This window comes from Rattus norvegicus, chromosome 15, assembly GCF_036323735.1.
Source record: "Rattus norvegicus strain BN/NHsdMcwi chromosome 15, GRCr8, whole genome shotgun sequence".
Taxonomy (NCBI): domain Eukaryota; kingdom Metazoa; phylum Chordata; class Mammalia; order Rodentia; family Muridae; genus Rattus; species Rattus norvegicus.
The window spans coordinates 26,012,182-26,024,258 of NC_086033.1; the positions used below are offsets into that span (position 1 = coordinate 26,012,182).

The 12,077-nt window shown below is 42.1% G+C and overlaps 1 protein-coding gene across 1 annotated transcript; it reads left to right on the top strand.

The window, feature by feature from the left end:
- Positions 1 to 6,805: 6,805 nt before the first annotated feature.
- On the top strand, positions 6,806 to 11,245 carry Tlr11 (toll-like receptor 11). The gene is made up of 2 exons (NM_001144779.2): positions 6,806 to 6,937; positions 8,159 to 11,245. The coding sequence occupies exons 1-2, from the start codon at positions 6,928 to 6,930 to the stop codon at positions 10,945 to 10,947; spliced, it is 2,799 nt and encodes a 932-aa protein (NP_001138251.2). The 5' UTR covers positions 6,806 to 6,927; the 3' UTR covers positions 10,948 to 11,245.
- The last annotated feature ends 832 nt before the right edge of the window (positions 11,246 to 12,077 follow it).

Below are 12,077 nucleotides of genomic sequence, written 5' to 3' on the forward strand. Positions count from 1 at the left end.
GGTGCCTTCTCAAAGTAAAAGAACACTGACTGAGAAGTTGGTACTAGGGAGTAGGGGACTGCTGTGACAAGCCTGGCCATACAGTTTCTTGATAGAATGTGGATCTGGGACTTCAGATTAGGAAATCAGTTAAAAACTTTAAGTGGGACTTAATGGGCCATAGTACCAGGAACATGGAAGACATGTGTGATGAGAGCAATGGAGATTATGATGGCCCAGATCTAGAGGTTTCAAGGGAAAATAATATTAATAAGTGGCCTAGGACCTGCTTTTTGTGATTTTTTTTAAAGAATATGGTTGCTTTCAGGCCTTATCCAAAACAAAATTTTAATTAATGACATTGCTGGAGGACATTTCAAGACAGCCTGTGACTGGAAGAAGGCATTTAAAGACATTGATAGTGTTATATGGTTATTAGTGACACCTCTTATGCAGAGGTGTAATCAAAAGGAGAAAGACAAGCAAGGAAAAACACAAAATGTAATATTTAAGGAGAAAGAGGGCACCGTGAAGTACAAAAAAGCTAAGATCAATGTTCAAGGAGATAAAATAGTTAAAGAAAAGTCTGATGCTAAATGGAATAAGGGGAGTGGGAACCAAGGGCAAGACCCCACCTACCAAAGCTCTAAACTTGTGAAAATGAATTAGGGACTAACGAATGGCAGAGAAGCACCTAAAGAAATGTTCACATCCTTAGTCATCAGGGAAATGCAAATCAAAACAACCCTGAGATTCACCAGTCAGAATGGCTAAGATCCAAAAGTCAAGGTGACAGCAGATGATGGTAAGGATGTGGAGAAAGAGAAACACTCCTCCATTGTTGGTGGGATTCCAAACTGGTACAACCATTCTGGAAATCAGTCTGGAGCTTCCTCAAAAAATTGGACATAGTACTACCTGAGCATACACCATTATACCACTCCTGGGCATATACCCAAAAGATGCTTCAATATATAACAAGGACAGGTGCTCCGATATGTTCATAACAGCCTTATCTATAATAGCCAGCAGCTGGACAGAACCCAGATGCCCTTCAACACAGGACTGGATACAGATAATGTGGTACATTTACACAGTGGAGTACTACTCAGCTTTTAAAATCAACGACTTCATGAAATTCTTAGGCAAATGGATGAAACTTGATAATATCACCCTGAGTGAAGTAACCTAGTCACAAAAAAGCATATATGGTATGCACTCACTGATGAGTGGATATTAGCCTAAAAGCTCCAAATACCGAAGATATAATTTTCAGACCACATGAAGCTCAAAAAGAAATAAAACCAAAGAGTGGATTTATCAGTCATTCTTAGAAGAGTGAACAAAATATATAAGGGAGGAAATATGGGGACAAAGTGTGGAGCAGAGACTGAAGGAAAGGCCATCCAGAGACTACCCAACCTGGGGATTCATCCTATATACAGACACCAAACCCAGACAGTATTATGGATGCAAAGAAGTACTTGCTGACAGGATCCTAATATAGATGTCTCTTGAGAGGCTCTGTCATTGTCTGACAAAAACATAGAAGGATGCTTGCAGCCAACCATTGGACTGAATATGGAGTTCTTGTTCCCGGGAAGGCTCAGTGCCCCAGTGTAGGCAAATGCCAGGATGGGGAGGTAGGTGGGAGAGGGTGGTTTGGTGGTGAAACACCCTCATAGAAGCAGGTGGAGGGAGGATGAGATAGAGCATTTCCAGGGGGAAACTGAGAAATGGGATAACAATTGAGATAGATAAATAAATAAATAAATAAATAAATAAATAAATAAATAAAATATCCATTAAAAACATATGGAATTGTACTGCTATAGAAGCTTCCTAAAATATAAACCTATATAAGAATTTATATAGAATTACCATATAATGAGGAAGACAGTACTCCCAACTAGTTATCACATGCTGCCCAATAAAAACCCGTTGTTCCAGGAATGTTTTATATCTTTTGAGTCGTTGGCCAAAAAGTTCAATTAGATTCCTCCAAACATTGTATACCATTGGCACTGCTATCAGTTGCCACCCAAAAGTTGATGGTAAGACCATGTTGCTGAAGACATCACATACATGTCACAGACTATGAAAAAGTCATGCTAATACTCAATTGGAAGCTTGATGCCTATTGATTAGCATTTATAGTATGGGAAGACACTACTGGAAGAGAAAAGTAATCATCAAACCTCACCTAACTATGAACCCTATTTGCTACAACAAGAATAAAATAACTTGTATTCTATTTCATGGTGGTGCAATAGGGGTACAATATGTGTTATAAATCTCTCAAAAATAAAAACATTAAAAATATAATATTAAAAGATTAAAATTAAAAACTCAGGATAGTGAAAACAATTCTTAACAATAAAAGAACTGGGGGAATTACTCTCCCTAACTTCAACCTATACTACAGATGAATAGTGATAAAACTGCATGGTATTGGTACAGAGACAGACAGGTTGTCAAGGGAATACAATGGAAGAACCAGAAATAAACCCACAAACTTATGAACAAGTAGCCAAAAATACACGATGGAAAAAAAGCATCTTCAATAAATGGTGCTGGTTTAACTGGCAGTCGTATGTAAGAAAGAAAGAAGAAAGAAAGAAAGAAAGAAAGAAAGAAAGAAAGAAAGAAAGAAAGAAAGAAAGAAAGAAAGAAAGAAGGGAGGGAGGGAGGGAGGGAGGGAGGGAGGGAGGGAGGGAGGGAGGGAGGGAGGGAGGGAGGAAGGAAGGAAGGAAGGAAGGAAGGAAGGAAGGAAGGAAGGAATGAAGGAAGGAAGGAAGGAAAAGGAAGGGAGAGAGAGAGAGAGAGAGAGAGAAAGAGAGAAAGAAAGAAAGAAACAGATCCATAGTTTTCACCTTGCCCAAAGCTCAAGTCAAGTGGATCAAGAACCTCAGCATAAAACCAGAGACACTGAATCTAATAGAAGAGAAAGTGGGAAAGAGCCTTGAACTCATTAACATGGCAAGAGGTTGGGGAAATTTCCTAAACAGAACTTCAGTGGCCCATGCTCTAAGATCAAGAAGTGATAAATGGGACCTCATGAAACTGAAAAAGCTTCTTTAAGGCAAAGGACATAGTCAATGGACAAAACTACAGATTGGGGAAAAAAAAGATTTCACTAACTCCACATCTGATAGAAGGCTAATAGCCAAGATATGTAAAGAATTCAAGAAACTAACTTCCAAAAAGCCAAACAACCCAATCAAATCTTGGGATATAGAACTAAGCAAAGAATTCACAACAGAAGAATGTCAGATGGCTGAAAAGCACCAAAAGAAATGTTCAAAGTCCTTTGTGATCGGGGAAATGCAAATCAAGACAACCCTGAGATTCCACCTCACACCAATCAGAGTGACAGCAGATGTTGGTGAAGAGGTAGAGAAAGAGGATCACTCCTCCATTGTTGGTGGGATTGCAAACTGGTACAACCACTCAGAAAATTGGAAATAGATCTACCTGAAGACCCAGCTATACCACTCTTGAGCATATACCCAAAAGATGCCCAAAGGGCACAGGCTCCATTAGGTCCATAACAGCCTTATATGTGATAGATAGAAGCTGACAGCAACCCAGATGCCCACAGTGGAAGAATGGCTAGAGAAAATGTGGTTCATTTACATAATGGAATTCTATTCAGGTATTAGGAACGAGGAGGACATCATGAGTTTTGCAGGCAAATGGATGGAACTAGAAAATATCATCCTAGTTTTCTAGTTTTGGTGGCTGTACATATATGGGCCACATGTGTGTCAGGCCCTGAATGGCCATTCCTTGAGTCGCTGCTCTAAACTTTGCTTCCATATCCCATCTTATGGACATTTTCCCCCTTTTAAGAGGGAGTGAGAGCATCTGCATTTTGGACATCTTCTTCTTAAGCTTCCTGTGGTCTGTACATTGCATCTTGGGTAATTTGAGCTTTTTAGCTAATGTCCACTTATCAGTGAGTGCATACCAAGTGTGTTTCTCTGTGATTGAGTAACCTAACTGAGTATGATATTTTCTAGTTCGTTCCATTTGCCTATGAATTTCATGAAGTCATTGTATTTGATAGCTGAGTAATACTTCATTGTACAGATGTACCACATTTTTAATCCATTCCTCTGTTGAAGGGCATCTGGGTCCTTTCCCACTTCTGGCTATTATAAATAAGGTTACTATGAACATAGTAGAGCATGTGTCTTTGTTATATGTTTGGGCATCTTTTGGGTATATGCCCAAGAGAGGTATAGCTGGGTCCTCAGGTAGTTCAATGTCCAGTTTTCTGAGGAACCTCCAGACTGATTTCCAGAATGGTTGTACCAGTCTGCAATCCCACCAACTATGGAGGAGGGTTCCTCTTGATGAAACTAAAAAATTCATGTGGAAAGCGACTGCATATAGATCTCTCCTGAGAGAAACATCCAGAGCATGTCCAATACAGAGGTCAATGCTAGCAGCAAACCACTGAACTGAGAATAGGACCCCCTTGGGGGGAATTAGAAGAAGTATGGAAAGAGTTGAAGGAGCTTGCAACCCTATAAAAACAACAATGCCAATCAACCAGAGCTTCCAGGGACTAAACCACTACCGAAAGACTATACATGGACTCACCCAGGGCTCCAACTGCATGTGTAGCAGAGAATAGCCTTTTTGGGGCACCAGGGGAAGGTAAAACCCTTGGTCTTGCCAATGTTGGACCTCCAGTGCAGGGGAATAAGGGGGAGGACAATAAGGGTGATGTATAGAGGGAATACCTGTATGGGGGAGGGGCAGGGCAGGGGAGGGAATGGGGGTTCATGGACAGGAAACCGGGAAGGGGAATAACCTTTGAAATGTAAGTAAAGAAATATGTAATAAAAAGTTTAAAAAAGAAATGCAAAGAAAAAAATCAAAGAAAAAAAAAAAAAGAAAATATCATCCTGAATGAGGTAACTCAGACCCAAAAGGACATGTATGGTATGGACTCACTAGGTGAATATTAGCCCAAAAAATACAGAGTACCCAGGATATAGTCCACAGAACTCAAAAAGGTTATCAAGCTCAAGGGCCCAAGTGAGGACATATCAATTCACTTGGAAAGAAGAAGAAAGTAATCATGGAAGCCAGAGGTGTGAGAGGGGTCAGGGAGGGGGAAAGGTAATATGATCAGGCACTGGGATGGGGGAAAAGGACTGAAGCCCTGGGGCCAGCAGAATGAATGGACATATGCAACCTCTAGAGATGGGAGGTAGGGGAACCCCTAGATTGTACCAGAGACCTGGGAGGTGTGAGATGCTTAGGACTCAAAGGGAGAGACCTTAGATGAAATGCCCAGCACCGGGGAGAAGGAACTTGTAGAGTCCACCTCCAATAGACAGACAGGGCATCAAATGGAGAGATAGGATAGCCATCCTACAGTCAAAATCTCTGACCCAGAATAGCTCCTGTCTGAAAGAACCGTAGGGACAAAATTTGAGAAGAGTCTGAGGGAAAGGTAGTCTAGTTTGTTCTTATAGGAGCAATGAGATGAATGTGATTTTGGAGGTGTTTCAATAGTTCTTTCATTTACTGTCTGTTTTTAAGTACTATGTATGAGGTCCCTATTGTGTTAAGATTTGGAGAATAAATTAAATTTATGTTTATACATATTAATGAGTTTTGACTAAAACATTTAGTTCTACAATGTTTCACTGTTTTTAAATAGAATTCCACAGTTTCTTCAGCAATATTGTTATGATAGCCTTGATTTTTATTTTTAATAATTTGTCATTCAACAGATTAGAATCAAGAAGCTAGACTCAGAAAGGTAAATGGTATTTTCTGTCATGTGTGGAGGAAACTTTCTAAAAATTTTGCATATGTGAGAATATTCTGGAGAGAGGGAAACTGGAAACTATGAAACTAGAAACTATGAGACTAGTAAAGGGGACCATAAAAGGGCAGAGATCTTAGCATGAGTAGAGAAGGAAGGAGAAAAAAGAGATTAATCAAATACATGTGACAGGAAAACAGGGGAATCCCTGGAAGCTCTTGGACCAACAACAGTGGCACACACAATACAAAAACAACAGAGACCCTGTTTAAAATAAGGTAAAAGACCCATGATATCAACAAAGTATCAACACTCATTTTGTCCTCTGATCAACACACAGATGTCTGCAAGCATGTATGCATGTGAGCACACATGTGTACACACACACACAGGACTAGTGGTGAAAAAAGAACACAGACTCAGGCTTACATGACAAACTCTGAGACCCAACAGCCATGGAAGATGATTATTTGAGCTTCCCTTGATTGCCACAAGAATTGTACAAGCGCCCTCCAACAAACAAACGAATTGTCCCTAGCAGCCAAACAAAGGCCTACCCTTCAGAAAACTCTTTATTGCTTTTTGTTAATAAAATCTCTGGAACCTCGCCATCTTTGAGGCTGCTCGTTTGCTGGAGCTAGCATTTCCTGTGCAATGGAGTCTGTGCTTTCACTGCCATCTTCACTCCTACGACTTTGTATCTAGTTCTGTCTGTTGCTTGGCAGAAGGACCTGAGCAGCCCATCCCAGGACACCTGAAAACCCTCTAGTAACAGGAGTCTGAAGACAAAAGAAGGGTAGAAGTGGCAGAAAGCATGAGCCTCTCTTACTTTAAGAGACAGAACGGTCCAGCAAAATGAAGACTGCTTTTTTCAGATGTCAGGAGGATGTGATACAAAATATGTGAGAACTGAAACGCACAGAGTACGCTAGGAAAGAGGAAGTCATGAAACTGAAAGAAAAGGAGACAGTCTTAGGAGAAGTCATGTTCCACTTTTCCTAAAATTCACTAAGTACTCTCTCTTCCCTTGAACTTTCCACATATCACCAATAACATAGTTCTGTGCAGCAGAGCAGGTGGAGGGAAGAGAAAGGTTTTCCTCTCTGGCTATGGGTGATGAAAGAGAACTCTCTTGAGAACGTGAATATCTCCACCACCTCATGCTCAAAGGTAAGAAATGCTTTCCTAATAACATAGGATTTTCTGAACAAGGCAAATGAGCCTTAATGTCATCAGCAGGGAAGAAAGCAAACCATTAAGCATCTACCTCTCTTGAGAGAGAGACAAAGATCAGGGCCAATGGTGACCAGACAGAATCTTGGGACAGTTGGGCTAAGTGTTGGCACAGTTTAGGTGACCAAGAGAGACATGGTAGTTCTTGAATAATCTATGTATGTCTGTTGGGGTTATAATATCAAACCTAATATCTTGAGACAGAAGTTGCTATCTAAACCATTCTTCTATAGTGCCTGGTTCTCAGTACCAAGGTCGCTGAGTCTCCTTGATCTGAGATCTCTTCCAGTCCCTGAATTCATCCTAGATAAACTGAAAAGAAAAAGGAAGCTTACGTTACCATGATACACTATTTGACACTTCAAGGCTCAAAGGAAAGGAAAGGAAGGAAGGAGGGAGGGAAGGAAGGAAGGAAGGAAGGAAGGAAAAAAGAAGAAAAGAGAAACATAAAGAGGAGACTACATCCTTTGCTGTAGAAAGATGGTGTGAGATAAACAAAGGGCATCTACAATGACATTGACACCATGCCATTTAGAAGATGAAGTTCCAGACTCTAAATTTCAGTGACATCTGAGGCTCAGGAGAGAGAGAGAGAGAGAGAGAGAGAGAGAGAGAGAGAGAGAGACAGAGACAGAGACAGAGACAGAGACAGAGACAGACAGAGAGAGACAGAGAGACACAGACAGAGACACAGACAGAGAGAGGGACAGAGAGAGAGAGATAAAGAGACAGAGACAGAGACAGAGAGACTGAGACCGAGACAGAGACCCTTGGACACATTATCCTTCCATGCCTCCAGAGTCAGTATTTTATCACGCAGGAGAAATAGTGACCAAGAGAAAGTGGTGAAGTTCATGGCATTTCATGCTATAGTCTCTGCACAAGGGCATGCGTTACTGCCCTTCACTTGTGACTAACTGTTGCCTGTAATTCCCAGAACAATAGACTACTATCCTGTTTCTTCCTAACCTTCCCGGGGCTTTCATGACCACTAATTTAACAATGATCAATTTAGTCAAATGTGTCGCTAATATCTTTATTAAAGAGATATTTTCCAATATGTCCCTAAATCCCAAGGATGCTAAGCATATTAAAAATTTGGCTGGGATATCTCATCACTATAAGCTGTTACCACTTTCTTTCCCTCTCTTTTTCTAGAATCAATGCCAAAGATGGAAAGACATCTGTTCCACTCTGTTCTCCTCATTCTGATACTACTGACTTTGGTGAGCCTTAACTTGACCGGCTTGGCATGGACTATCCCTGATTGCATCATAGCAGACAGCTTGTTATTTCCTAACCTTTCCTCCTACATCCCATTCTGTACCTTGGCCCCAAGGCTGCATCTTTTGGCATCTTGTTCCAATGTTAAAAACATAAATCAAACCCTAGAAAAAGTGCCCAGAAATACAGAGGTGCTTTGCCTCCAGGGCATGGTTCCTACTCTGCCAGCAAATGCCTTTGATGGCTTCTACTCCCTACAGCTTCTAAGGCTTCAATTGGGTACAACCAACATCACATCTAGGACTTTCCAAGGCCTGGACCAGCTACAGTACCTTTTTTTTGAGCATCACGCTCCCTGTTGCCTAAGTCTGTTCCTCCCTCCAGATAGTTTAGAGTCTCTCAGATCCCTTAGTAGTCTTTCCTTTCAAGGATACTGCCTGACTTATAGCCACAGCATCTACTTGCCAACCACTCTCAGGCATCTAACCATGAGGAACAGCTGCCTGACAAAGTTGCAGGAACTTCAAAGACTCTTCCCAGATCTTCTGCTGGGTGCCTCTTCTACACCCAATACCAAACCAAGGACACCCTTTCTAGAGGTGCTGGATTTATCTTACAACCTTCAGCTGAAGCAGGCAGGTATCAGAGACTTGTATGGCCTCACACTCCATTCCCTAATATTGGATGGCACCCCACTAAGAGCACTTGATCTCACAAGCTCAGGACTGCTCCACTTGCACTTCCTCTCCCTCGTGGGTACGGGTATAGAAAAACTGCCTGCAAGTGTGACCGGCTTCTCTGAGCTTTGTGCACTTGATCTTGGGAAGAATCAAATCCAAAACATCTTAGGAAATGGAGATATCCTAGGTTTGAAAGCCCTGAAATTCCTCAGCCTTCATGATAACCATCTGCAATCACTTCCCGTCAGGTTTCTGCGTACTCTACCCCAGCTTCAGAAGCTCAACCTATCTATGAATAAGCTTGGCCCAATCTTGGAGCTTCCAGAAGGACTCTTTAGCACAAATCTAACAGTGCTAGATCTGTCCCACAATCAACTCTGTGAAATACCCCGTGGGAATTTCTCCTTCCTTTCACAGCTCCAGGAGCTCTGGCTGAGTGGCAATAACATCTCTAGTTTATCCAATGAGAGCCTGCAGGGACTGAGGTGGCTGAGGACACTAGACTTGAGTTGGAATCAAATTAAAGTACTCAAACCAGGATGGCTCTCTCATCTTCCTGCGCTGACTACCTTGAACCTTCTGGGCACTTACTTAGAGCATATCTCAGGCACACAACTTCAGGGTCCCAAGATGCTAAGACATCTACAACTGGGTTCTTTTCCAACGCTGGAAATATATCGTCTCTGGTTCCCAATGCTCCTCAGCTTAGAAATACAAGCAGAAACATATATCCAGTTTATGGTTCCAAGCGGAGAGCCATTCTTATTCTTGGAGAACCTTACCTTAGAGACTTCCAATCTGTTACTGGAACCAAAAACCACCACAATTCATTTTCCCTCCCTACGTCGCCTCACCTTGCGTGGCTACAGTATCTTCTTGTCAACCAGTCAACTCCAGAGTTTCTTCCCACCACAGCTTCCCCTCCTGGAGTACTTCTTTGTATGGTGTAGAAATGACGATGCAGTAGACCTCCATCTATTCGAGATGCCCAGGCTGCGTGTGCTAGAGCTGGGCAACCTTAATTTTTTCTACGAGTCAAGTACGGTGAAGCTAGAGATGCTGCTCAACGAGGTGCCTCAGTTACAGGTACTGGCATTGAGTCACCTAAATCTCAAGAACCTCTCTGTGTCCAGCTTTAAGGGTTTGCAGAGCCTCAAACTGCTGCTGCTCAACTCCGAAAGAGCCCTGGAGATGAACAGCAACCTTCAGGAGTTAATTCCTCAGATTCCTCAGTATGTTTATTTCTCAGATGTCACCTTTGCCTGCCAGTGTGAAACTTCCTGGCTGGAGTCTTGGGCTACACGGGCCCCAAACACTTTCGTTTATGGGCTGGAAAAACCCATCTGCATGGCTAATGCCTCCGACTACTCCAAAACTCTACTGTTCTCCTTCCTTGCTACCAATTGCCCACATGGCACTGAGTTTTGGGGCTTCCTCACCAGTTTCTCCCTGCTGCTTCTGCTGATAATCCTTCCTCTAATTAGCTGTCATAAATGGTCCTGGCTCCATCACCTCTGGACACTCTTTCACACCTGTTGGTGGAAATTAGGCGGACATAGACTCAGAGGGCAATTCAACTACGATGTCTTTATATCCTATTGTGAAGAGGACCAAGATTGGGTGCTGGAAGAACTGGTTCCGGTTTTGGAGAAAGCCCCTCCTGAAGGTGAGGGCTTGAGGCTCTGCTTGCCTGCCAGGGACTTTGGGATTGGAAATGACAGGATGGAATCCATGATTGCCAGCATGGGCAAAAGCAGAGCCATCCTCTGTGTGCTCACAGGTCAGGCCTTAGCAAGTCCCTGGTGCAATCTAGAGTTAAGACTGGCCACTTACCATTTGATAGCCAGGCCCGGGACCACTTGCCTTCTGCTGCTGTTTCTGGAGCCCCTTGATAGGCAGAAGCTCCATAGTTACCACCGCCTCTCCCGATGGCTCCAGAAGGAGGACTATTTTGATTTGTCCCAAGGGAAAATGGAGTGGAACACTTTCTGTGAGCAACTGAAGCAACGGCTCAGAAAAGCTAGAAAAGAAAGAGAAGATTAAGGGCTGTCTGGGATGTTGCTGTGCAGAAAATCCTTTCAGCAGCAGCAAGAATGCTCTCTCATCACTAGAGCACGGACTCAAAAGTGGGGCAAAAATAGTATATTTTTAAATGCTATATTAAATGCTACTGGTTGGGAAGTCTTTTAAAACACTGGAAAATATTCATTTAGAAAACAATTCTTTTACGTGCTAGTGCATTCCAGCACGAGATATTGCTCAGCACACAAGGCAAAGAGGTTTGTGCAATCCTGTGTATGTTTTTTACAAAACTTTTCAAAATAAATCCATCCTGCTACTATTATGTGTAAAATATTCACTTGTTTGGTAAAATGTACAATTCTAGAAGAGGCGGAGAATCGATGAGTCATTTAAGTTGAAATGGCATTTTCAGTTTATCCAGTGTCCAGTAGTCAGTTCCTCTAGCTCAAGTTTCTCACACTCAGAGCATTGCATGAGCCAAATCTGTTGATTTAACGTGTATTAGTCAAAAGGAACTGAAATCTGCACAGGTCTTAGAGCCCTGGCTCAGGCCACATATTATTTGTCTTGGATGTCACCTCTGTTCTTTTGCTATCAATTTTTATTATGCTTAGCTTCAAACAAAAAGAGTGGGGTACTCTCACTTTCTTCTAACAGATTCAAATGTTATTACATAAATAAAATTGTTGTGTCTCCAATGCCAACCAACCAGAGCTTCCAGGGACTAAGCCACTACCCAAATACTATACATGGACTGACCCTGGACTCCGACCTCATAGGTAGCAATGAATATCCTAGTAAGAGCACCAATGGAAGGGGAAGCCCTGAGTCTTGCTAAGACTGAACCCCCAGTGAACATGATTGTTGGGGGGAGGGCGGTAATGGGGGGAGGATGGGAAGGGGAACACCCATAGAGAAGGGGAGGAGGAAGGGTTGGGGGATGTTGGCCCAGAAACCGGGAAGGGGAATAACAACTGAAATGTAAATAAGAAATACTCAAGTTAATAAAAATGAAAAAAAAAGAAAAGAAAAGAAAGAAATTGTTGCATCTCAGGGCTTTTTAGTACTATGAGGGAAAAGACAGCATATTATTAGCAGAATATTAAATGACACTGTTGACAAATGGCATATACATCCAGATTTGAAAGCTG